The sequence below is a fragment of the Eptesicus fuscus genome, chromosome 16, assembly GCF_027574615.1.
Source record: "Eptesicus fuscus isolate TK198812 chromosome 16, DD_ASM_mEF_20220401, whole genome shotgun sequence".
In the NCBI taxonomy this organism is placed as follows: Eukaryota; Metazoa; Chordata; class Mammalia; order Chiroptera; family Vespertilionidae; genus Eptesicus; species Eptesicus fuscus.
In genome coordinates, this window is record NC_072488.1 from 58,612,891 (window position 1) to 58,640,859 (window position 27,969).

At 43.1% G+C, this 27,969-nt stretch overlaps 1 protein-coding gene across 3 annotated transcripts; it reads left to right on the plus strand.

Annotated features, from left to right (window-relative positions):
- On the plus strand, positions 1-27,828 carry MRPS5 (mitochondrial ribosomal protein S5). 3 transcript variants are annotated; one of them, XM_008160569.3, is made up of 12 exons: positions 1-245; positions 1,277-1,357; positions 3,067-3,204; positions 7,141-7,266; positions 9,669-9,902; positions 12,082-12,116; positions 13,583-13,673; positions 16,824-16,870; positions 17,923-17,980; positions 20,590-20,652; positions 23,109-23,245; positions 27,440-27,828. In XM_008160569.3, the coding sequence occupies exons 1-12, from the start codon at positions 188-190 to the stop codon at positions 27,662-27,664; spliced, it is 1,293 nt and encodes a 430-aa protein (XP_008158791.1). In that variant the 5' UTR covers positions 1-187; the 3' UTR covers positions 27,665-27,828. The 3 variants fall into 3 exon arrangements, with proteins under 3 accessions (XP_008158791.1, XP_054584268.1, XP_054584269.1); XM_054728294.1 differs by having other exon boundaries at positions 3-241; XM_054728293.1 differs by lacking the exons at positions 13,583-13,673; positions 16,824-16,870.
- The last annotated feature ends 141 nt before the right edge of the window (positions 27,829-27,969 follow it).

Consider the following 27,969-nt stretch of genomic DNA (forward strand, 5'->3'; position numbering starts at 1 on the left):
TGTCCGCAGCCGCGCCGGACTCATTTCTTTCGGTGCAAGTCGGGGCAGTTTCCCACCCCGGGCTGCGCACTGCAGCACTGCCATCTGGCATCGGGGATTAAGGCCCGGGGAGCAGAGGCCGGCTCTGTCTGCAGTGTGGCGGGCGGTGGGGAGGGCTGCCTGGACGAGGCGCTGCGGGGGCTCCAGCATGGCGGCGGCGGTGCGCGCAGCGGGCTGCCTCCCTGCGCTGTGCCGCGTGCCCGTGGGTGAGAGCAGGGACACGGAGTGGGGGCCTTGGGCGGAGCGGGGGCTACGAGCGGGGAGGGGGCCGGGAGCTCGTCCGGGCGAAGAGGAGCATGGAGCCGCGCGCGGATCCTGGGCCCCTCACGCCGGGCTGCGTCCCACCCAGATCCGCTGTGTGACCTTGCGCGCGCCCTCGCCCTCTCTGGGTTCCAAGATCAGTCAGTAGCGTGAGGTCCGAGGCCCCTTCCGGTTCTCCAGATTGTTCCTATCCTGTGCGCGGGGCAGAGAGGGGCCGGGAATCGCAAGCCAGTGTCGCCGTACTGGCGGCGCGACCCACGGGTTCTTTTGGTGATGTCGACGCGGGGTTCGAGGGGGATGGCGGGCAGCAAGGCTGCAGGGAGAGAGGCTGTCCTACAGCTTGAGTCGCGTGGGCGTGCGACGTGTTAGGTTCCGGGCTGGTCAGTACCCTTACTGAAAAGGGGTGTTTGGAAGGTCAGTTTACCCGTTGGCTGTTAGCTGCCATCATCTAGTTCTAGCAGCACATGAGGGTTATTTCTCTCCATCCTTGACAACGTTTGTTGTCAGCCCTTTTCATTATAGTCATCTTAGTGAAGTGGTATCTGTGATTTTGGTTTGCATTTTTTATGGCTAATGAGCATATTTTCTTATTGCTTATTGGCCATTTGTATGTGGTGTTTTTGGAGACAGTCTTTTAAAATCTTTTCCTATTTTTAAATTGGGCTGTCTTTTTTGACATACATTTTCATTGATTTCAAAGAGGAAGGGAGAGGGATAGAAACATCAATGATGAGCGAATCATTGATCAGCTGCCTCCTGCACGCCCCCTGCTGGGGATCCCGAGCCCGGGGAATTGAACCAGGGACCCCTCAGTCCGCAGGCCAACGCTCCATCCACTGAGCCAAACCAGTCAGGGCTTGTCTTGGTTCTTTTATTCTATATTAATATTAATGTTAATATGGGCTTGATTGTTTTTAAAGTGCTTTTTCATGGAAAAATGTATCTTAAATTTTTATTTATTTTTTTTACTTTACAGGTCACTTATGGTCCAGGCAGCTTTACCTACACACTTTTCCAACAGCTTCCACTTTGGCATTGAAGACTGTTCCCAGTAATGGTGAGATTTGTTTATTTCTACCTTCTCTTATAAGATCTAATGCTAGAGTACTTTATGTGGTTTTTAGAAATGTAAATGAACAAAGCGCATTCTTTGTAATGGAAATGCATAGGGTCTAAAGAGTATTATTTCTTATTCTTTCTTTCTTTCTTCCTTTATTTATTTTTTCCATCATCATTTTTCTCCTCTATGCCTTCTACACTTCCAACCCCCAGTCCAATCACCACACTGTAGTCCACGTCCATGAGTTCTGTCTTTTTTTTTTCTTTTTTGCTCAGTTTCTCCCCCTCAACCCTACTGTGTGTCAGGCTTGTAACATGTAATCTTGGTGAATCCTCACACCAAGGAAGTTGTTATTCCCATTTTACAGATGATGAAGTAATTCTCTGAGAGGCTGAGTGACTTGGACAGGGCCACACAGAGAGTAAAGGTCACACAGACTGGGTCCTGAGCTGTCTGGATACCCTGATGTCTCCTAACAGTCTTTTGGAGCCTCTGCTCCCACGCTGACACAGTGCAGGGCTCCCTCTTCAGTCACCCTCCAGGAAGGGAGGAAGCGAAGCCCTGCTGAGCCCATGTGTGCCTGTGGTCAGTTAAATCCTGCCTTTCCACATGGACTATGCTTAGGCAGAATTGAAATCTCATTGTGTCCTTGAGCTTCTGGAACTCTGTGTGCTGGGCTTTCCTTGCAGTGTATTTTCTTTCGTTGTTAACCCCGCCTGTTGAGATGCCTGTACACCTTGCTTGAGAGGTCTAGCAGAGGAATCTGGTGGGCCGGGGCTCTTCCCTTTATGTATTCACTCGTTGGTTCGGTGATTCATTGATTCATAAGCTACTTACTCTGCCTTTTATCAGCCAGGCAGTGTCCCTGCTCTGTGCTGATGAGAGGTAGGCCAGAGAGGAGTGCCCTTGGCTGAGGGATAGCCCTGCGGAAGGCCCTGGCTGGGGAAGAATGGTGACTGGCAGAATGACCGCACAATTCTCTGCTCCACCACTTTCTGCCTCTTCAAACATGGGCAAATGTCACCCCTCAGACCCTCAGGTTTCCGCATCTGTAAAATAGGGTTAGTAGTTCCTGCTTTGAAGATTGTTGTATTAGTTCTTAAAATATTATATTTCTACAGAATACTAAAAGGTTTATATCTCAAAACCAGTTCCCTTTCCTATTCCTTCCCATCTTCCATCTTGTTACTTTCAGTTCTTTCAGCTTCCTTCTGGTTATATTTCTAAACAGATAGTGTGTATTGTTTTTGTCTCTGTTAACATTGTTATCCTAATTGAAGAGCTCTCTTACACCTCCATCCCCTTTTTCCCCCAATGTAGTTGTATGTACAATTTTGATGGACTCTTTGGATGGTGTTTTCATTATTAAGGCTAAGTGTATGTTATTATTACAGCCAAGCTAGTTAGTATTCTGTCATTACATTTTCTTCAACATTTTCTCTCCCCTAGAGTTAATTTTTGTCTTAATTGTTAAAAGTTGCTCTGTTTTCTTTGTACGTATTGCAGTATTTTTCTAAATGCTGCAACAGGTTGGTCAGAAATATAGCCATAATTTTTCTAAAATCTCTCAGAAGTCACTAATTAACCAGTTTGATTTAATAGAAGAGAATTAGAAGGAAGAAATTCTTCATGGTGAAAACTATTAGGCAATGTTTCTTCACAGCCATAGAGCATCTAATTCAAAGTTTTTTCCCATCTACCTACAGGCCCTTTGTCATCTCCAGGAACCAGAGACAATTGTCATTTCAGCGGCTTGACCTGTGCGCTACAGACACAATGCTGCATTTCTTCTCCCAGCCACTTGATGGGCCAACAGTATAGATCCTATAGTTTCTTCACTAAATGTACGTAGACTGGCCGCAAACTTCCCATTTCATGAAACAGGACAATGAAAGATGCTTTTGTATCTTAATTTTTCTTTATTTTCTACTTCCTTAAATGAATTGTCACTTCAGTGATTAGTATGTGATATACTATTAAAATAAAAATGTTCCTTCATGTACCTTGTAGAATTATCTCACATGCTACCAGTCATATTTGTATCATACTTTGGGAACCACTCACTTACTTTAATGCTCTTCTTTGGGGCCCCTGAGGCTGATTTAGATTCACACCAAGAAGGTACTCAGAGTCTGTTTCCAGTTGTGCTTTAGTTGAGGTAGGCTATCTAATCAGGAAAAGTTTATTTATTTTAAGTAGATATTTTGTTAACACGACTCCTACTTGTGATAGAATTTGAAAGAGTTCAATCTGAACTGATATAAATGGAGATTGAAATTACAACTCAACATTAGGCAAATTTTTAAAAACTAGAATTATAAAGCCAGTTTATTTTAAACTATTTGGTAAATACAGAATCAAAAAAGAAAAGCACCTATAACCCTACTGCCTGAAATCCTGGTTTTGCCATCTTTCCATGCAGCGATATATTATACATTTCCACGTTAGTTCACAGGCTCTTCCTGTGCAGTGTTAGACAGCTGAGTGTTCCACTGTGTGGCTGCAGTTCACTGTAATGTGGAGGTCTCCTATCACTAGGTCATTGTGTAGCAATGCAGGAAAGAGGGCTTGGTGGTAGGGACATAACAAGTAGCATAGGCTTTGTTGTATCTGCAGATTGGGTGCAAAAAGAGAGGTGGATGGAGTTGGAGTCTTAGGGACTGTATCAGACTCAGAGGCCTTGGGAATTTTTTAAAATAGTCTTTGCCTTGCCCTAAAAGGCCTTTTCTCTTAACTCCTGTTACTCTAGAGGTGCCTTTTGCCCTCTCAGGCCCTGTCCCTGCACTGCTGTCCCACCAGCCTCAGACTCGGCATTAGCCTGTGTTCTTAGTTATGGGACTCTGTACCCTTATGAGTTTATTGGTTCCCAAGTCATATTGAGATTAGCTTCAAGGGCGTGTTCTCAGTTGAAATTAGCTTGGGGCTAGTTTTTGCTGTTTCTTTGACAGAGTTGAAATAATAGTAAATCTATTCTAAATAGCAATTTAGGTTAATTAGAATCTTAGACCAGTTAAAATAGTAAAATCTGTCAAAACAACTCAATTCAACTTGTAGTTTTTAAAAAATTTTCTTAGTATTAACTAAGAATATGAGATAAGGCTCACAATGTAATAATTAAAAAACATACAAATGTTATAATTCCAACTTTGTCTAAAACAAAAATATGTATACACTTAAGTATGCATGTATGAATTTAAAAAATTGGATATACATTCTGATCTAACAGTGGTGATGGGATTCTGAATATTTTTTATATTCTTCATACTGTCTATATTTTCTGGATTTAAAAAAATAACCAGCCCTAACCGGTTTGGCTCAGTGGATAGAGCCTCGGCCTGTGGACTGAAGGGTCCCGGGCTCGATTCTGGTCAAGGGCATGTACCTTGGTTGCAGGCATATCCCCAGTAGGGGGTGTGCAGGAGGCAGCTGATCGATGTTTCTCTCTCATCGATGTTTCTTACTCTCTCTCCCTCTCCCTTCTCTGTAAAAAAGCAATAATATATATATATATATATATATATATATATATATATAACCATTTCTGTTATAATCTTTAAAAAAGTTTACAACCATTTAAAAAAGCGTAATGCCATTCAAAAGTTGACATGTGGCTTGTCTTTTTCAAATGTAGTTAGAAATTTTATTTTCCTTTTATGTAAAAAAGATGAATTAAATGCTTTAGTCTTTCATTTCCTTGTCTCAATATCAAGTTCTTTTGCAAATAGAACCCCTTTTAGTCTTAATGATTAATTTGCTCATTCTGCTTCTAAGTGATTAAAAACTCTGTAATTGATTTACCTCTTAATATGCCTCCTTTTGAAATGCTCTCATTGGGAACTTTCAGGTTTGGATGGCATTTGTAGGCACCATAATTTTTAAGCAGTCAGGAAAGAAAATCAACCGTTTAGAGTTTAGTCTGCGGTTGGTTATTTTATTTTGAACCTATGCTGCTTTCAAGTGAATCAGTATGCTAAAGTTTGAGCTCAACCTAAACCCTTTGCTCTGATCAGGGGTAAACAGCACTATGTGATGTGGAGTCTCACTTACTTTTTTGACCTTCAGTTAATGGAGATCAGCTGTACTAATATGTGTGTGTGTTTTTTAAGAAAACCCCAAACAGTATACTGTGCAGGTAAAAGCATTTAAAAGTATTATAAATCCAAAACATTTTTCCCTTTCGTGTTATCTACCCTGAGGGTCAAGATAAGGCTTTTCAGGAAGCAAGCAGGTAGAACTTTTAAACCCTAAGGGAGGATGAAAATACTTGAGTTGTAGATATTTTTAGTACGTCAGGCAGGCAGCTATATGTAGTTTAGATTTTTGACTAGTACAGCATTTGTGTGGCTCTGATTCTTTATTAACCCTACCAGACCGCTTTACTGATTTTTCGGTAATTTCCGAATCTGCCGCTATACCGCTATATCTAATTTTCGGTACTTTGCCTAGTACGTGAAAAAAATGCGTCACAAACTAAAAATAACCAACTAATCGTGGTCAAACCTCATGGTTAGCCATTGCAAATGTCTGCCCCCATGTGTTTGAATTGACTTTGTGTGGTTTGACATGAAAAAATTCTGAAAATTCACAATGAAACGAGCGGCGAAGAACCAAGCACTTCAACAGGAAAGCGAAGTAGGTCTAGGCTTATCACAGTCCAACAGGTGATCGATACTTTGGTTGATTCAGACTCTGAGGTGGAATATTGGCGCTAGATGAAAGGTAGACCAATTTTCTACAGTGTCTCCAAGTTCCATCTTATTCTAACCACTTGTTTGCATGTAACTAACATTTTTCTATATCATGTTGATTTTTTCTCTTTAATGCTCAGGAGCCCAGGTATAGGGGACAGTTAGGTTCAGGGCCTCAGGTCTGGTAGGGTTAAGTAAATTGATAATGGAACAGAACCTGTGTTTGTAAAACCAATTGGTGATACTGTGAAAGGCTGGAAGTCCTTGGGAAGAGAGAATTTAAATCTAATTAATGATATAGATTCTACACCAGTAAAATTCAGAATTATTTTAGTATTTATTCACAATTAAATTCTCCAGTAAAATTCAGAAGTAAATAATCTATACATTCCACAAGCACAAAGTGGAAAATACTAATTGAAATGTATGGTAGAAAAAGATTTTGGGATCCTTGAAATTCACCAGTGGAAATCAGCAGTGTCAGGTCTATACGCAAAGTAAAAGACAAGCATGGTTTAGGAAAGACACACACTCACGTGCAAATATTAACTCTCAGACCCCTACTCACTCATTCTTTCCTGTGTATTGATTGGCCTTTAATCAGCGTTTAAGTGAATTTGGGCATTTTATTTTGAAGGAGATGTTTAGGTCATTCACAGAAGAATAAAGCACAACATCCAACTTATTAAGACTTATGGATTCAGATTGACATGTCGGTTCTAGTTTAGGCTAAAAAGTCTGTATTTAAGAAGGATAGTTATTGACTATCTCTGGTTTTAATGGAGGCAAGAGGACAGGGAAGAGATCTGTAAATAGTTGATAAAATGTCTGGGAAACAAACTTGTTGGAGAGAGGGATTTAAATGTTGGCTGTCTTTTGTGGAGGAAGGCCATATTTGAAAGTAGTAGAATTGGTTCCTTTTGGGTTTTCCAAATGTAATTATTAGAAATGTGCAAAGAATGGTTTAATTTTACTTTCATGTCTGCAATGGTGCAAGTGAAGCTGGCGTCTTCTGTTCTTTTCTGTTCAATGGGAAACCATAGATCATTGCTTAAAACTAAGATAAATAAATAAAATCCTCTCTCATTACAGTGACAGCAGATGAGCTATGGAAAGGTGCTTTAGCAGAGACTGGTGCTGGAGCAAGAAAAGGAAGAGGCAAGAGAACTAAGAGAAAGAGAAGGAAGGATTTGAACAGGGGTCAGATCATCGGTGAAGGTAAGCTTAAAAAAATAGCTAATGTGCTTTTTAAGGTTTCTCCCCCAAATTTTATAGATATTTTTACAATCTAGAAGTATTAAAACATTTCTCTTGAAGGACATGAGGATCTGCTGCTTACCCCAGCATTCTTGGGGGGGGGGGGGATTTCGTAGAAAGGGATTATTCATTCATTCCTTCACAAACCTTCGGTATCAGTGTAGCATATGATTCAGGATAAAAGATGGAATAAATGGCAAGTTGGCAAACTCTCTCTGCAAAGGGCTAGGTAGTAAATAGTTTCAGCTTTGTGAGCTACATGGTCTCTGTTACAACCAGGAGCACATAATAGTCATTGACAATACATAATCAAATTAGCATAGCTTGTTCCAATAAAACTTTATTTATAGAAACAAGTGTTGGGCTGGATTTGGCCTGTGGCCCTTAGGTTTACCAACCCTGGGAACACATGATTGTTTATTCTTGTGGTTTTTTTTGAAGAATAAAAATAGTATGGTGTATTTGAATTGGCATTTCGTTGTGGTTGCTGATAAATTATTGTTGACTAGAGGCCCGGTGCATGAAAATTCATGCACTGGGTTGTGGGGGGGTGGTTGGACACCCTAAGCCATTAGTTGGACATCCTTAGCGCTGCCACAGAGGTGGGAGAGGCTCCCGTCACTGACCTGCGCTGGCCAGCCATGAGTCAGCTTTTGGCTAAGTGGCACTCCCCCTGTGGAAGCACACTGACCATTAGGGGGCAGCTCTTGCATTGAGTGTCTGCCCCCTGGTGGTCAGTGTGTGTCATAGTGACTGGTCATTTCTGGTCGTTCTGCCCTTAGGGTCAATTTGCATATTACCTTTTTATTATATGGGATATAATAGCCTTTCAGGCATGACATAAACACCTTCACTGTTCTAGTTACTGCATATCTACTTGGATATTTTTCTCTGCCTTACCTTGTATTTTACTTATTTATTCATTTTTTAAAAATATATTTTTGATTTCAGAGAAGGAGAGAGAGAGTTACAAGCATCAATGATGAGAGAGAATCATTGATCAGCTGCCTCCTGCACATCCCCTAGTGGGATGGAGCCCGAAACCTGAGCATGTGCCCTTGACCGGAATCGAACCCGGGACCCTTCAGTCTGCAGGCTGATGCTCTATCCACTGAGCAAAATTGGCTAGGACTGTATTTTATTTTTTTTGTTAACATTTAAAAAATTATAACCACTATATATATATATATATATATATATATATATACACACACACACACACACATATATACATGTATGTATGTTTATATATATATACATATATATATATATATGTACACACACACACACACACACATACTTCTCAATAAAAACTTCAGACCATAGGAGAAACCTAAGTCCTCCTGGTGCCCTTTCCATACCCCCCTTCTCAGTTGCCTTGAAGAATAAAAATAGTATGGGGTACTTGGAAACATCTGATCTCATTTTGGTGTGTTTCCTTCTGGCATTTTAAAAAATATATATATTTTATTGATTTTTTACAGGGAGGAAGGGAGAGGGATAGAGAGTTAGAAACATTGATGAGAGAGAAACATCGATCAGCTGCCTCCTGCACACCTCCTACTGGGGATGTGCCCACAACCAAGGTACATGCCCTTGACTGGAATCGAACCTAGGACCCTTCAGTCTGCAGGCTGACACTCTATCCACTGAGCCAAACCAGTTAGGGCCCTTCTGGCATTTTTTTAATGCTCATCTATAATAATAAAAGCGTAATATACTAATTACAACAGATGTCCTTCTGGACGAAGCCAGGGCTGCAAAGGAAGCCCGGGTCCCAGGTGCCTGCCGGCTGCTGGAGGGAAGTCTAAGGCCCAGGTGCCGGAGGGAAGCCGGTGTCGGCAGCCGGGGGAAGGAAGGCCTACTCTTGCATGAATTTCATGCATCAGGCCTCTAGTATATACATAAAAACCTTAAAAGAAATACATATTTTCTTTTAAAAAAATAATTAAACTATATCATGTGCTACACATAACTGTCTTATAATTTACCTTTTTTTTTTTTTTCACTCAGTTAGATCTTGGGTAATGTTCCACATCAGAACCCACAGAACTATCTCATTATTTCAGTTTAGTGCAGATTTCATATGTTGGCTGTGCCATGGTTCGCTCAACCCTTCAGTAATGCTGGACATGTAACACATTGTTTCCATTTTTTGCCTTTGCCTAATTTCTCTAGCCTAATACCATGAAGTGGAATTATTAGCTGAAAATTTTAATGGATGTGCCAAGTGGCCTGCCTAGTGATTATGTTAGTTTAAACTCCTACTAGCAGTATCATCTGTACACCCGTTGCCTGGCATTTTAACGTTCAAATGAATGCTTTAAAGAAATTCTTACTCATGCATGTTTTTAAACTTTCAGGGCATAGTGGCTTCCTATGGCCTGGTCTGAATGTCCCTCTGATGAAGGATGGAGCTGTGCAGTCCATTGCCCAGAGAAGCAAGGAAGAGCAGGAGAAGGTGGAAGCTGACATGTTCCAGCAGAGAGAAGAATGGGATCGAAAGAGGAAGATGAAGGTCAAGCGGGAGCGAGGCTGGAGTGGAAACTCGTGGGGAGGTGTCAGTCTTGGCCCCCCCGACCCGGGTCCCAATGGAGGTAGCAGAGTCCTGATTTTGCTTACCTTTGTGACAGAGAGATTGCTTGTAGTTCTGGATTTCCTTAATATGAGTTTATTTACTTACCTGTTTAGATTGCTCTCCCCCCCCCCCCAAAAAAAATGATTTGAACATCATTGAAATAACTTTACATTATTATCCAGCTATATTTTATGGAACATTAGAGGCCCGTAACCAAAAGTATTCCACACACAGGATGCAGAGCACTGGGTTCAGACACTGCTGTTGTGTGGCTTCTTAGAGCCTTACATGTGGTGGTGTGCGTTATGGATCTGCACAGCAGTTTTCCAACACAACTGGTCGTGGGGTGTCTGTGGAGCAGCATGGTGTGGAAGTTTCCATAACAGGATAAACCATATCGTTGTCATTAAGCCTCATAAACAGAAAAATGAAAGAAAAATTCAAAATACTTCTTAGGCCAAATGAGAAACCAAAGTCCTCCGCACCCCCCAACAGCCATATATGTAGAGAAAAATCTCGAACATCCATTCTTGAGGAGATGAAGAATAGACAAGAGTGTGGTGCTTTCTTAAGTTTGGCTTAAAGAGAAGAGCAGAGGCTGAGGGAGAGACTGGCGAGCATGCTTAGAGCTGAATAGAAGGCTTCAGTTGGGAGGAGAAAGATGGGAGGAGAAAAAAGATCAGCAAGTCCTTAACGGGGACCCAGATTCAGAGTAGAGATAAGTGCACTAACTCGTGACAGATTCAGGTGAGCCTGTATTGGTAGTGGGGCAGGGTGTGTGAGAGATGTCTGTCTAGTGGCTTCAGCTGGACTGGGAGGAGGAGAGGCCATCTGCTGAGGAGAGGATGGGGCAACGATGAGCATGGCTACCAGAATATTTTTTCTTTAAAAAAAAAAAATATTTTTTATTGATTTCTGAGAGGAAGGGAGAGGGAGAGAGAGATAGAAACATCAATGATGAGAGAAAATCATTGATCGCTGCCTCCTGCATGCCCCCTACTGGGGATGGAGCCTGCAACCCGGGCATGTGCCCTTGGCCAGAATCGAACCCAGGACCCTTTAGTTCATAGGCCGACGCTCTATCCACTGAGCCAAACCGGCGAGGGCTGGCCACCAGAATTTTTTTTTTTTGCTTTTTTTTTTTTTTATTTCTTTATTGATTAAGGTGTCACATATTTGTCCTCATCCCCCCATTCCCATCCCACACCCCTCCCCACGGATGCCCCAACCCCCTGTTGAACTTGAGCATTGGTTAGGCTCATATGCATGCACACAAGTCCTTTGGTTGATCTTTCCCCCCTCCCCCCACCCTCCCCTATCCTCCCTCTGAGGCCCAATAGTCTGATCGATGCCTCCTTGTTTCCACCAGAATATTTTGATGAAAAGTAGGGTATCTGGGACTTTCTCCCAGATTATCCAGAGTCGGAATTGAACAGTGTAGAGAAAAGAAGACTGACCATGAGTTGATAATTGTTGAAGCTGGCTAATGAATACATAAGCTGTCACTCAGCTATTCTGTTTTTGTATGTGATTGAAATTTTCTATAGTAAAAAGTTAAAGGAACATAGAGTGTTTGAAGTGGCTATGAGGTGAGTGGAGAGGGGCCTAACTAAAAGGACATAAGAGGCTGACAGGTTGCAGGGAGCTCTTGATTGAATTAGAGACCATGAATGTTTAGGGGTCCAAGTATGTACTATGCTTTGACTTCTCTTCTGTGGCACCCAGCAGGCCAGGTGTGGCCAGACAGCTGCATTGATTCAGGCATAGACAATACGGAGGAGAGAAAAAGGTGAGGGAGTCGAGGATATTCACACGCTCTGGAGGAAATGATGGGCTGTGGTGTGTTGGCTGTGGGAGAGGCTATGAAGACGGGAAGGGGTAAGAGGGAAAGAAAACAGTGGTCAAGAGCCTGGAGGTGCGGGGGAGCACCAAGAACCATCGCCCGGGGAAACATTGAGTGAGAGAGCTGGAGGGGTAGGAGGTGCAGTCAGGGAGGTGGTGGCCGAGTTTCCTGGTCTGAGTTTAATGGTGTAGTGGTCTGGTGGTGGCGGAGGACCAGGGCATGGCCTGTGAAGTGGCACCAAAAGATTCACTTTTTTTCTCACATAAATGTCGATAATCATGCCTGTGTTGAAAATGCTTTTGTACACTAATTGTATTGACACGTATCTGTATGTCTGTTTCTTTTCTTTCTACAGAAACATATGATGATTTTGATACCAGGATACTTGAGGTAGGCTCGCTGAACCCAGTGCCCAGTTAGGTCTTTGGAGAAGTTGTGAAAGTTCAGGGTGGTGGAGTAGGGATAGCACACAAGGACTGTGAGGAAAGCCTTGATGGGTGATGTTTTCTAAGACACAGAGCTGATTTGGGTAAGAAAATAATGAAACTTGAATTTTAATCACTTGATACGGGTTCTCCTGACTGTTGCCCTTTCGGGGGCGCTATCAATTGAGGTCTCATGACAAGGCAGCTTTGGTGGCGTTGATAACAGAATTTGGGAATTACGTTGAGATTTCCTCCTTCCTAAAGCTAAGGTAGCATTAGTGATCTGTGCTCGAATTATGAACCAGCTGAATCTGGCTTCAGTTCAGGGAGCAGGGACTGCAGGAGCCATGGGGCAGGGCTGGGAAGCATGGGACTGCTGTGGTGTACAGCTCTTGATGGGAAATCACCCTGCAGGCCTTTGAAACAAGCCTGCTTGAGGTAAATTTCAGTCACTTTCCAGGGCAGTCCCTAAGGTAGTCATCTGCCCTTAGAGCTGGTGCTGCAGCCTTGTGAGTGTTAACTGCCGGGTGAAATGATCATTTATTGAGTTTGTGACTGAATTTTGTATATTATTTCTTCAATACCAGTTGTCTATACAACTTAAAATATGTTTGCAAGTATTTTATGTCTTTGGGTCCCAGTGTATACTTATTGGAAGTTAATTCCTTTGAAGAATTCTTGTATATGTGGGTGTTTTCCTGTTAGATGATCCACAGCAGTGGACTCAGCTCCCTTTTCCTTTAACCTCATTTTATGGGAAAGCGGCTGCAATATAAGCTGTTTAGTTAACAGTTTCATGGTTCCTGGCCTTTAATATACATCATACACACACAAAAAATGCAAGTTTTCCTGTAGTTCATAATAAGCAAGTATTTCCAAATTCTCTATTTTCAGGTGAGCCTAATCCTTAGCAAGGAGATCTGGTTTTATGCTATTTTTTTTCTATATATATAGTTTTATTTCTAAATGCACATTTCTTTCATATTTCAATATCTCTGATATTGGGATGTGTCTTTTGGCCACCAGTTATAAACCATGACAGAGTTTAATCAGCACCTTTTTCCTTTGCATACGTTTGTTAAAATGGGGTACATTGCGTTGTGTAGTTTCAAATCCCTTTAAGTTATCTCAGAACTGCTAACAAGCCCTACCTGGTTTGGCTCAGTGGACAGAGTGTCAGCTTGTGGACTGGAGGGTCCCAGGTTCGATTCTGGCCAAGGGCACATGCCGGGGTTATGGGCTCGATCCCCAGTAGTAGGTGTGCAGGAAGCAGCTGATTAGTGATTCTCATCATTGATGTTTCTCTCTCTCTCTCTCTCTCTCTCTCTTCTCTCTGAAATCAATAAAAATATATTAAAAAGAACTGCTGCTCCAGTTCCCACTTCAGAGTTTCCTTAAGGTAAAATATATATGAAACATTTTGTCTTTTAGGTAAGAAATGTTTTCAATATGACAGCAAAAGAGGGAAGAAAGAAATCAGTCCGTGTGCTGGTCGCCGTGGGGAATGGCAGAGGAGCTGCAGGTGAATGAGGTGCAGTGACATTAGGGGTGCTGGTGGCAGCAGTGGGGATAGGTGTGGCCTTTACTCAGCCTGAGTCCATGGGTTCATGCTGCTGACCAGACTTTTTCTATTGATGAATGAAATCTTTTGGAGTTTGGATTCACAAATCTTATGGTCACCCCATGAAATTCCTTAGAGGGAAAAGAAAGAATAGATTTTCCACATCTGCCTTTTCCTATGAGGACCAATGGGTATTTTTAAACAAAAATATGTTTTCATTGATTCATTGATTTTTAGAGAGAGAGTAATGGAGAGGGAAAGAGAGAGTTTGAGAGAGAGAAAGACAGATCAGTTGCCTCCTGTATGCCTCCTTTGGGGGATTGAGCCTGCAACCCAGGCATGTGCCCTGACCAGGAATCAAACCGGTGACCTTTGGTGCATGGGATGATGCTCAACCAACTGAGCCACATGGGCCAGGGCACCATTGGTTATTTTAGAAACACTATTGTGTTACGTAAATAGTGAAAAATGAGGGGGAAAGAAACCACTACATTACATGCTCAATAGTAGGGACATAGTTACAAAAAGAATACAGCCATATAGCGTAATATTCTTAGGCCACTAAAGAATTATGGAAACTTATAAAAATAATGCTAAGTGAAAAAAGCACAACTTCATATAAGACCAAATATAATTCCAACTTCTGTGTTGTTGTGTTTTTTTTTTAATTTTTATTTTTTATTTTATTGATTTTTTACAGAGAGGAAGGGAGAGGGATAGAGAGCTAGAAACATCAATGAGAGAGAAACATCGACCAGCTGCCTCCTGCACACCCCCTATCGGGGATGTGCCCGCAACCAATGTACATGCCCTTGACCAGAATCGAACCTGTGACCTTTCAGTCCGCAGGCCGACGCTCTATCCACTGAGCCAAACCGGTTTCGGCTGTGTTGTTGTTTTTTTAAGTATCATAGGAATGCACACTTGAAACCTAGGGTATATGATCCTATTAATCAATATTATCCAATAAATTTTTTATAAAGTACAAGAGGCCCAGTGCACGAAAATTCGTGCACTTGGGGTGGGGGGTGGCGGGCGGTTGGTGTCCCTCAGCCTGGCCTGTGCCCTCTTGCAGTCCGGGACCCCTTGGGTGATGTCTGACCTACTGCTTAGGCCCATTCTCCTGGAGGGAGTGGGCCTAAGCTGTCAGTCAGACATCCTTAGTGCTGCCACGGAGGCGGGAGGGGTTCCCGCCACCGCCACTGCACTTAGCCAACCATGAGCCGGCTTCTGGCTGAGCGGCACTCTCCCTGCGGAAGCGCACTGACCACCCCAGGGTAGCTCCTGCGTTGAGCATCTGCCCCTTGGTGGTCAGTGCATGTCATAGTGACTGGTCGTTCCTCCCTTAGGGTCAATTAGCATATTACCCTTTTATTATATAGGATGTTTATATGCAAAGGGAAGAATGGAAGGATATATACTGAAAAGGTTAATAACATTTACTCTAATTCATAGGTTGGCCATTCATTTAAATTGTCTTCTTTTCTATAAAGTTTCCATAGTGAATATTTATTGAATGTGTAAGGGAAAGAAAACTGCCTAATTAACTACATGACACTTTAAAAATAAGTCATACATATGTATAGTATGTTGCCAAAGGAAACCAGTCTTAACAGTTATTTTTGTATCTTTCCCAGAAATTCTTTATTCATATATCTTTTTTTTTAAGTTTACACAAAGGGATCATAATATGCTCATAATTATGTACCTAACTTTTCTCAGTTAGCATTATCCAGAGATCTTCCTGTATTAGCATAAACAGATTCCCCCTCATTCTTTGTACTGATTGCATAGTTTTCCATTGTGTGGGTAAATGTAATTTTTGTTACCTTTTCCCTTTGTTGAATATTTATGTTGAGCCCAATTTTGTAGTATTTTTTTTTTAAACAAAATGGCTTCTTGTACATGTAATTTATTATACTTTGGTACGAAAGTCAATAGGGGAAATTTCTTGCACTGAAGTTGCTGCCTCAAAATTGTATGCATTTTGAATGTTGATAAGTATTGCCAGAACCCTCCCAAAAGGTTACATCGATTTATGTTCATCTGTACCCTCACACCCTTGCCAGCCCTGAGTATAATAAAATGTTACTGATCATCAGTATCATAGTGAAAACTATCTCTTTGTTTTCATTTCCATTTTTTTCTCTATGAGAGCTTGGACATCATTTTGCATGTTTATTGGCCATTATTATTTCTTCTTTGAGGTCTGTCAGTTCATTTGCTTTGCCCATTTTTCTGTTTTGTATGTTTATTGGCTGTTCTCCTCATTGAGGATATAGTTCTTCGTGAGTTATGGACATTGGCCCTTTGCCTATCACATTTTGACTTAGTTTTTTATTTTTTCCACATGTAAATTTTAACCCACAGAAGTTTTAAACCTTTATGTAGCAAATTTATCAGTCTTTTATTACTTCTGGTTTTGTGTCTGGATTTCTGGTTTTATGCTTAGAAAACCTTCATTTGAAGATTATAAATACATTCACTCATATTTTCCTGTAGGACTTGTATGGTTAAATTAGGAATTGGAATCCATTTGTCCCAGGTTTTCAGATGTCTTGCGTCTCTTATGGAGCAGTTTTATGTTACTTTAAATAGTTAATGGTGACAGCAGACAGTGGAGGCATTTATGGTAACTTGTGATAAACCTCACTTCATGGAGTTAAGTACCCACAAACTCAAGAATCATTGATTTTTATCTCCTAGTTCTTTGAAATTTGAATTGCTTGAAAGTTCCAGTGAAATCATGGTTTTACTCTATAGCAATGTATGTTTTCCCAACCTTTCTGGTTATTTTAATCTGTTTTCAAAAATATTCAAAACCATGTTTAGTTTTATTTTTTATTGAGTAAATTTAGTTTTATGTAGAGATTAATAAAAGGGAATGTTATGGATTTTATATCCCAAAAGTGTACCGTTTCCCAAATGTCCCAGAACAGAGAAGCAAATCTCTGTAGCCTCCTGCTTTGTCATTCATCTAGTATAGCAGGTTTTCTGTGGGCGGAGGAGAAATGAAGTGCTATGAAATATTGTAGGAGCTGAAACTTGAAATGTGGTGAAAGATGTGCCAAATATATGCCTTTTTTCATATTTTGGCTTTTTCTTTTAAAGGTTTTGCCATTGGGAAAGCCACTGATCGGGGGGACGCGTTCAGAAAAGTACGTACGTTTTTCTTTCATTGACAGTAAGAGATCAATGGCAAAGTGCTAGACATGATGGAAACCACACATAAAAATAAACTACAATAACCTTCTCCTGAGGCTTCCTGTCCAAGTTTCCACATCTCACAAAGAGCAGTTTCTGAAACCTATGTTCTTTCACATCATTTTCATCAGACTTGTGATTGTTACCAAAATTGTGAGACAGCTGGGAAAGTGTCTCACACTGACAGAATGTCCAAGGACACTAAGGAATTATTGTTAATTTTTTGAGGTTGTGATAGTGATAGTGTGGTTAAGTTTCTGTTTTTATTAAATTTTTAGCTTTTAGAAATATATACTGAAATTGTTGTGTAACTTTGAAATTTTCCATAATAAAATCCTATATAATAAAAGCCTAATATGCAAATCGACCAAACAGTGAAACGACCAGCTGAATGACCAGTTGCTATGATGCGCACTGACCACCAGGGGGCATATGCTCAATGCAGGAGCTGTCCCCAGCCTGCAGACCCCAGGCCAGCCAAGGCGGGTGCAAGCAGGCCCTCCTCCCCCAATCGCTCTGTTGGTCACCCCTCAGAGGGAGGTGACCGGCAGCAGTGGTGTCGGGGACCGGGGCTGGCAAGCAGGCGGTGCCAGGCCGGCCAAGGCGGGTGCCAGTGTGGGTTCACCAGTCGCCCCGCAGATTGACCCTGAGAGACCCTACCTATGCACGAATTTTGTGCACTGGGCCTCTAGTATTTTATGAGGTTTTTTTCATCCTCACCGGAGGATATTTTTTCCCATTGATTTTTAGAGTGGAAGGGAGGGATGGGAGGGGGGCGAGAGGAGAGAGAAGCATCTATGTGAAAAAGACACATATATTGGTTGCCTCCTGACTGGGGCCTGGACCAATCTGCAACCCAGGTACATGTCCTTGACTGGGAAACAAACCCCAGACCCTTTGGTGTGAGGACTGATGCAACACCAACCAGGGCAAAAGATACTTTTTGAACTCTGAGAAAAGGTACATTCCAACAGTAGATTTAAGAAAAATATTTTTCATCTTTCAGGCAAAGAACAGAGCAGTTCACTATTTGCATTATATAGAACGATATGAAGACCATACAAGTGAGTGTTAATCTTTTCTTTTAAAATTTGCAAGGCTGTGCTTGCTCATTGTGTGGCAGTATATTTCTACTAGTGATTTGGTGCACGAAATTCATGCATGGGGGTGGGGGTGGAGTGTTCCTCAGCCCAGCCTGCACCCTCTCTAATCTGGGACCCCTCAAGGAATGTCCGACTGCCAGTTTAAGCCCGATCCCAAAGGGATCGGGCCTAAACTGGCAGTTGGACATCCCTCTCACAATCCGGGACCGCTGGCTCCCAACCGCTCACCTGCCTGCCTGCCTGCCTGATCACCCCTAACCATTCTGCCTGCCAGCCAGCTCACCCCCAGCTGCCCCACCCCGCCAGCCTGATCACCCCCAACTGCCCCACCCCGCCAGCCTGATCACCACCACCTGCCCCCCCCTGCCGGCCTGCTTGCCCTCAGCTGCCCCCCCCACCAGCCTGCTCACCCACAACTGCCCCCATGTGCTGGCCAGCTCGCCCCCAACTGCCCCTCCCCCCCTTGCCAGCCTGCTCACCCCCAACTACCCCCCTGCCAGCATGGTTGCTCCCAACTGCCCCCTCCCTGCCAACCTGATCGCCACCATCTACCCCCCCGCTTACCTGATGGCCCCCAACTGCCCTCCCCTGCCGGCCTCATGGCCCCCAACTGCCTTCCCCTGCCAGCCTCATGGCCCCCAACTGCCCTCCCCGGCCTGCCTGCCTTTGGCCCCCAACTGCCCTCCCCGGCCTGCCTTTGGCCCCCAACTGCCCTCCCCTGCCGGCCTCATGGCCCCCAACTGCCCTCCCCTGCCAGCCTCATGGCCCCCAACTGCCTTCCCCTGCCGGCCTCATGGCCCCCAACTGCCCTCCCCACTGCCAGCCAGCTCACCCCCAACTGCCCCCCCACCCCCCCGCTGGCCTGATAGACCCCAGCTGCCCCCTCTGCTGGCCTGCTCACCCCCAACTGCCCCCCGTGCTGGCCTGCTCGCCCCCAACTGCCCCCGCCCCCCCGCCCTACCAGCCTGATCACCCCTAACCACCTCTGCCTCGACCCCACCACGTTTTTGTCTGGAAGGATGTCCGGAAGGTCTCCCGGTCTAATTAGCATATTAGTTTTTTATTAGTATAGATAGCTTATATAGGATAGGATTGCTTAAACTGGGGGGAAAAGCCTTTTTCATCAGGAGGAGATGCTATTGGCAGAGAAAACACATAATCCCTATATCTGGATTGATAGCCAGCCATATGCACTATACTGTCAAACCGGTCATTAAAAAATTGAACCTCTTTCTTACACCTTACACCAAACAACTGTTGCCCTTAAAATCCCTCCTCAGCCCCCACCTTAGGTTCTGCCTTTGTAGTTCACCAAGATTAGGTTCTGATTGGTTGGTTTCTATGCCAGTCAGCATCAAAAGCTCCGCCTCCTAGGCAGCCATTGGCTCCTGGCACTTCACCCAGATTTGGTTCTGATTGGTCAGTTTCTATGCCAGTCAGTGTCTCCGGGCCTATCTCTGGGCCTGATCAAAAAGGCGGGGCTGCTCAGCAGCCCTGTGGAGGCCTGTAGAGAAACAGAGATGTGGCTGCTGGTGAAGCCCGGAGAGAAAGAGAGGCAACAGCTGATCAACAGCTGCCACTGAGGCTGCAGATCAGACCCTGCCTCTCTCTCTGCAGGCCTCTCTCCGGGCCTAATCCGCAGCCCCCTCCGCAGTCAGTGCTGGGTCGCTGCCCCGGCACCGGCTTCAATCAGTGCTGGGTCACCACGGCAACTCAGCACTGACTTCTGGTGTTTGGTTGAGCCTTCCAGCCTTCGGTCATTACAGACCCTGGCTCTTTATATATCCTATCTAATAAAAGAGTAATATGCAAATTTACCATCACTCCAACACACAAAGATGGCTGCCCCCATGTGAACACAAGATGGCCACCACAAGATGGCCAGCAGGGGAGGGCAGTTGGGAGGGACCAGGCCTGCAGGGAGGGCAGTTGGGGGTGATCAAGCCTGCAGGGGAGGGCAGTTAGGGGTGACCAGGACGGCAGAGGAGGGGAGTTGGGGGCAACCGGGCCTGTAGGGAAGGGCAGTTGGGGGGTACCCAGGTCTGCAGGGGAGAGCAGTTAGGGGTGACCAGGCCTGCAGGGGAGGGCAATTAGGGACAGTCAGGCTGGCAGGGGAGTGGTTAGGGGCAATCAGGAAGGCAGGCAGGTGAGCAGTTGGGAGCCAGCAGTCCTGGATTGTGAGAGGGATGTCCGACTGCCCATTTAGGCCTGATCCTACCGGTATCGGGCAGTCGGACATCCCTCGAGGGGTCCCAGATTGGAGAGGGTGCAGGCTGGGCTGAGGGACACCGGCCCCCCCTGCATGAATTTCGTGCACTGGGCCTCTAGTATATATATAAGATGGTAACTTTGTTTTTCTGTGCTTGTTGCTACATTCTTACAATAAACATGTAAAATGTAGAAGCAAACTTTCTCTCCTGAGAAGGTGGTGATGGGTAAATCAAACTTTGTCAGTTATCCTTGGACACTGTGTGCTGGCTCCTTATGGTTGTATTAGTTGCTGTGTAATATTTGCAAGGGCATTAAAGCTCATACCTAACCTTGTTCATCTTTATGTTTTCACCCTCCAGTATTCCATGATATCTCTTTAAGGTTTAAAAGAACACATATCAAGATGAAGAAACAACCCAGAGGTAACTTAAAAACTCTTTAAATTTTTTGAAGATAAAGCAGTGCAGTTATAGTAGTTCTATCATATCCTTTACTTTGCTCACTTTTACTTGAGCTCATTTTGAAAATACCAAACAGGAAGCCTAAGTTAGATTTTTAAGAAGCCTGAATAATTTTTATACCTAATTGGTTTTTGAAACTGCCTCCCACCCTGGCCCGTGTGGCTCAGTTGGAGCGTTACCTCATACACCAGGGGGTGTCATGTTCCATTACTGGTTAGGGTGAGTGCACACATATCTCTCTCTCTCTCTCTCTCTCTCTCTCTCTCAAATTTTAATTTAATTATAGAGGTTAGCATTTTTTATTTTCTTTGTCTTCTATATTTTTCAGGTTTCTAAATAGTTTGACCTATTACCTGTGCATTGGGGTTAAATATTCTGCTAAAGCAGTATGATACATTATAGATAGCTTTTCCTGAAGCATGTGCATCACTTTCTGTGGGAGGATATTAATAACCAAAAGAGTGCCAAATAGGAAAACTGTATTAAGGAAAGTAAGAAAGATGCTTGTGTATCTTTGTGAATGTACATGTGCATCTCCTGGCGAGATCGAGAATGCCATGTTCCTAAGCTTTAAACATAGGCACTTCTGCCTTGGCTGCAGGACAGTATCTCCTTCCTCACACAGCACTACAAAGCATTTCCTATACCATACACACATGAATTTAGCTTTTATTAAACAAATGTTTTCTTTGCATTTGAAGTCTTCACAATCAAAGTACATATAGTAAGCCTTCACTTAACATTGTTGATAGGTTCTGCAAAATAATGGCTATCATTGGTGGAGCATCTCGTATGGTCTAGGTGCTGTGCAGCATACACACCTTCCCTCGAGTGCTCCCCATCATGCCCAGGTCATCCAGTGAGCCTCCGAGGCCCCTCTAAACATGTGCCTTGCACTTTCTTGCATGTGCACCTCTCTAGGTGTGTGTACATCTATACACCTTCACACATGGGCATATATTCTGTGTGTATATAACTCCACATAAAAGAACAGACCACTGCATTGTTAGCCTATCTTTAGCCACCTTCTAAAGCCCTCAGTTCTCAAATGATCTGGCATAGCTAGCCCACAATTAATTTTCTCTTTCAAATAGGACAGTTCTAGGTAAGAATATAGTTTTTACACACATATACTGAATCAGCAAGAAAAATGCTGTGCCTTAAAGTGAGTGGGGAGGTTTCTGAGTTTTACATCTGGCTAATCAGAATGTTAGCATCTAAACTTGGAGCTCTTTTCTCTCACTCACTCCCACCTGCATTTGCCAGGTACTGGTCTAGGCTCTGGGAACACAGCAGTGAACCATATCCAACTCTCATGGAGCCCACATTCTACCTAAGGGGAACATCTGATAGACAGGTTCACTGCAAACCAAGCATATCGCTTCCCCTTTAAAGCCTTTACTTCCCATTATTCTCAGAATTAAAATAAAATAAAATAAAATAAAGAATTCCACCCCACCCCCAAATCCCTCTATGACTTGACATCTCGCTAACCTCATGCAGACTCCACCCTCCTGGTGCTGGGGGACTTTGCCACATTCGACCTGAGGGGAACGTCGGATAGACAGGTTCTGCTGAGGGCCTGAAGCAGCAGCCAGGATCCCGGTTTAGGGAGATCCTGGCCTTGGGAAGGAAGGGTGACACCTTCAATCTTGTGGTTAAAGATTGACCCCGAGGATGAGGGATTTAAGTGAAACATTTAAGGTGAGAAGTAGCCGTATGGAGAACAGGCAGGGAAATGCCAAGTGCAAAGTCCCCCAGGTGGGAACGCCAGCACCAGGAGGGTGGAGTCTGCATGAGGTCAGCGAGATGTCAGGTCATAGAGGGCTTTGGGGGTGGGGTGGAGTTCTTTATTTTATTTTATTTTATTTTATTTTAATTCAGAGAATAATGGGAAGTAAGGGCTTTAAAGGGGAAGAGATATATTTGGTTTGTTTTTAAAGCTATTCTTGGCGCAGGTATTGTAAGTAGACATTAATAGGGCACGTGGCTGGAGGTCAGGCCTGTGAGGAAGTGAGAAGGATGGGTCAGGAGACCATCAGAGGAGAGTGTTACAAACCCAGGAGTCTTTCCAGAAGAAGATAGTAGACATCTCTGCTCAGTGCAGACAAGCAGTCAAGGGGTGACAACAGATGTGTCCCTCGATGGTTAGTTCTTAGCAGGATGCGAGGAACTGTCACACAGCTCAGTTCATCTTCTTAACAACCCTGTATTTTTGCCCACGTGCTCAAGACATTTATGCTATTTCTTTGGTTCAAATAACATTTAAATAAGGATCACCGGGGAAGTTAAGTAACTTGTCAAGGGTCACCCAGCTGGGAAGTGATGAGCTAGACTGTGAACCAGAGTCTCCTAAACCCAGAGCCTGGAGCTGTGTAAAAGCAGCAGGGACTGACTCTGATTCCTCCCTTTTCTAGGCTATGGTCTCCACTGCCACCGGGCCATCATCACCATCTGCCGTCTCATTGGCATCAAAGACATGTATGCCAAGGTCTCGGGGTCCATGAACATGCTCAACCTCACCCGGGGCCTCTTCCATGGGCTCTCTTGCCAGGTAACCGTGCCTTGGGTCTGAAACGGAAGTTCTGGTTTGCATTTCAATTGTGTACATTGAGACTACCATGTCCTGGGGTCACCTGAAGACATGGGTTTTATGCTGACTAATTAGGTAGTTCTTCCAATTGAAGAGTTAGTTCATGAAGATTAACCTTTAAAAAATACTTCATGGGTGTTTTGAACTTTCAAAATTAATTATTTTTAAAAGTTACTAATTAGACTCTGTTTTATTATGAAAAGAATACTTGCTTGTTCTAAATCTCCAACAATATAGAATTAAAATAAAAAGAGAAAGTCCATTTCCTAATTTATACCTTTCCGATGGGACTGGTGTGAGCCTCTCAGCCCCTGCTTCACTCATGAGAGCTGTCTTAGGGGAAGCAGTGTCCATGGTCCCGGCACAGGTCGTTCTGGCAGCTGCCTGACCTCTGAGGAGCCATGAACCCCAATACACCAGGCTGTCACACACAGTTGGGAGCCCTGGGCTACTGCCACCTGCCCCCTCAGCCCGGGGGGGAGGGGAGGGGTCACAGTCACGGTCACTGCTCCCAGTGGGCAGGAAGACCTGACTACCCCTTGAAAGGAGGGGTAGATCTTAGCAGAGCTGCATGAGCAGATAAGACAGCTGGGTTCAAGAGACTCCTTTCTGTGGTCTCCGTTTGTTGAGGATTTTGACAGGCTTCCTTACAGAGAGTTTGATGGCTGTTTTTGAACCAAGTTATCTGTGGAATCATTGTAGCTCTCTCTGTTCAAAATAGGAAAATTAATGAAAAGAAAGGGCTTTGTTTAAAAGGAATATACTTAGGAATAAACTTAACCAAGGAGGTACAGGACTTGTACTCAGAAAATTACAGGACACTGAAAAAAGAGATAGAGGAAGACATAAACAAATGGAAGAATATACCATGTTCATGGATTGGTAGAATCAACATCATTAAAATGTCCATACTACCCAAAACAATCTATAGATTCAATGCAATCCCCATTAAAATACTAATGGCATATTTCAAAGACCTAGAACAAACTCTCCAAAAATTTATCTGGAATAAAAAAAGACCCCAAATAGCTGCAGCAATCTTGAGAAAGAAGAACAAAGTTAGAGGAATCACAATACCAGATATCAAGCTGTATTACAAAGCCACTGTTCTCAAAACTGCCTGGTACTGGCACAAGAACAGACATATAGACCAACGGAACAGAACAGAGAATCCAGAAATTGACCCAAGCCATTGTGCTCAATTAATATTTGAAAAAGGAGGCAAGAACATACAGTCAAGACAGTCTCTTTAATAAATGGTGTTGGGAAAATTGGACAGATACATGCAAAAAAAATGAAACTAGACTACCAACTTACACCATATACAAAAATAAACTCAAAATGGATAAAGGACTTAAACAGATGGGAAACCATAAAAATCTTAGAAGAATCCATAGGCAGCAAAATAGCAGACATATGTCGTAGCAATATCTTTACTGATACAGTTCCTACGGCAATGGAAACTAAGGAAAAAGTAAACAAATGGGACTACATCAAAATAAAAAGGTTCTGCACAGCAAAAGAAACCATCAGTAAAACAACAAAGCCCACTGCATGGGAGGACATATTTGCCAATGTTATCTCCAATAAGGGTTTAACCTCAAAAATGTACAGGGAACTCATACAGCTTAACAAAAGGAAGATAAACGATCTAATCAAAAAATGGGCAAAGGAGCTAAATAGACACTTTTCAAAACAGGACATACAGGAGGCCAAGAGACATACGAAAACATGCTCATAGTCATTAATCATCTGAGAGATGCAAATCCAAACAACAATGAGGTACCATCTCTCACCTGTCAGAATGGCTATCATCAACAAATGACAATGCTGGCGAGGATGTGGAGAAAAAGGAACCCTCGTGCACTGCTGTTGGGAATTCAGACTGGTGTAGCCACTGTGGAAAACAGTATGGAGTTTCCTTAATAAATTAAAAATGGAACTTCCATTTGACCCAGTAATCCCACTTCTAGGAATATATCCCAAGAAATCAGAAACACCAGTCAGAAAGGATATATGCACCCCTATGTTCATAGCACAATTTACAATAGCTAATATTTGGAAACAGCCTAAGTGCCCATCAGTAGATGAGTGGGTTAAAACACTGGTACATCTACACAATGGAATACTATGCTGCTATAAAAAAGAAGGAATTCTTACCATTTGCAACAGCATGGATGGAACTGAAGAGCATTATGCTAAGTGAAATAAGCCAGTCAGAGAAAGATAAATACCACATGATCTCACTCATTTGTGGAATATAACAAACAACATAAACTGATGAACAGAAATAGAACCAGAGACATAGAAGCATCAAACAGACTGTCCAACCCTGAGGTGGTAAGAGATCAAAGGACTTATATGCATGCATGTGAGCATAATCAATGGACACAGACAGTAGGGGGGTGAGGGCATGTGCTGGGGGAAAAAGGAGACTCGTAATACTTTAAACAATTAAGAATTTAAATTAAAAAAATAAAATATCTTTTTTGAACAGCTGTGTGTGTGTGTGTGTGTGTGTGTGTGTGTGTACTATCCAAAATATCCTTCAAAAGTACTTCTAAATTTAAACTTCTTGTTAGAGGTTTAATTATTTGATGTGACTAAGATTTTTAACTTTAAATATTTTTATTTCAGAGAGGAAGGGAGAGGAAGAGTGAGATAGAAACATCAATGAGAGAGAATCATTGATTGGCTGCCTCCTGCACACCGCCTACTGGGGATCGAGCCCACAACCCAGGCATGTGCCCTTGACTGGAATTGATCCCAGGACCCTTTAGTCCGCAGGCAGACGCACTGTCCACTGAGGCAAACCAGCTAGGGCAAGATTGGTTTTAGATAGCTCATATTTATGATCAAGTACATTTATTCACTTATATGATATTTTTGCTTTATGTTAGTACTTTGAATCTTCTAATGTAACTATCCCAGATACCACCAGCTATAAAAAAGTTGCATTATTTAATGTGCTACTCAAGAGAAAAAGTGCCACCAATTTAAGTAATGTGCTATTTATTATAAGACACTGATTTAAATTAGTTTGTTTTTATGAAACAGCTCATCTCTTTTCTAATTTCAAACATAATGTAGTATTAGAGAGAATACCACAAGGTAGACAGAACCTGGAAACATGAGATTGAACATATCGGATATTTTAAGAAACCATCTGTAAACCATCCACTGATTTTATTTGCCTGTTTCCGGACTTGGATGGCTACCTTCTGTTATGAATCCCCTGGCACTCTCAGCTGTGCCAGCAGGACCACCTCCACATCATTTTATTTTATCCATAAATATGTATCTGAAAGATAAGAATTTGAAAGTACCCCACAATACTACTTACTTTATTACCTAAAGAATTAACGGGAATTTAGTATTATCACACATCTCATTGGAGCTCATAGAAATGTCCATTTAGCCCTAGCCAGTTTGGCTCAGTGGATAGAGCGGCAGAGTGATCCGGGTTCGATTTTGGTCAAGGGCACATGGCCTGGGTTGTGAACTCAGTCACCAGTAGGGGGCATGCAGGAGGCAGCCAATCAGTGATTCTCATCATTGATGTTTCCATCTCTCTCCTCTCCCTCTCCCTTTCTGAAATCAATAAAAATATATTTTAAAAAAATTCCATTTAAAAATAATTTTTTATGCAATTTGTTTGAATCAGGTTGCTGATGGGTCACTACATTCTAAGTTTTTGCTGTGTCTTTTAAGTCATTTTTAATGTGTAGGTTCCCTTTTTTCTTATTTGGTTAGTAGAAGAAACCAGGCTTGTTCGTACTGTGGTTTCCCAGTCTGGTGCTGACTACATGTCTGCATGTGGATCCTCCACATTTTCTTTCCCTTTGTGTCCTGTGAATTGGGAGCTGGACTGGGGCTTGATGAGATTCAGATTGATTTTGGGCACAGCCTGGCACATGGTTGGCAGGGCTTGGAAGGACAACGCCTTCCCTCTGTCCGCATTGTGGGCAGGAAGGTGTGGCTGAGATTATTCCACCTACAACAGGTCACCCCAGAATCAACTGAAAGGGTATTTAAGTCCTAAGTGGTACAGTGTTGTCACTGCCGACTTCCCTCTGGCTGAAGGCAGTTCCTGCTCTTTGAATTACAGATGTGCCTCACAGACCTAACTGCTCTTCTCCATTTGGTCTTGCCCAGGAAACCCACCAACAGCTGGCTGATAAAAAGAGTCTCCACGTTGTGGAGTTCCGGGAGGAATGCGGCCCTCTGCCCATTGTGGTCGCCTCACCCCAGGGAGCCGTGAGAAAGGATCCAGAGCCGGAAGATGAGGTTCCAGACACCAAACTGGACTGGGAGGATGTGAAGATAGCCCAGGGAATGAAGCGCTCTGTGTGGTCGGGTTTAAAGAGAGCTGCCACCTGAGTTCCCCTTGGCCTCATCCACCTGTTGGTCAGGTCAGCACCTGGAGGAGACTCAGCTCTCACACCTTGGAACGTCATGGCTTTTTTTGTTTGTTTTGTTTTAAGAAGAAAGACCAACCTCAAGTTCTTTATTTACAAATAATAAATAATTACACTTTTAACTTACTGAGCATGTGGTATATATTAGTCACTGTGTTAGGAACTTTGCATAATATCCTTGTTTAAGACTATTTTAAATATTCATGTAAACTATAACCATAAATGAATTAGGCAGATGGTCTGACCCAATCCTATCTAATAATAGAG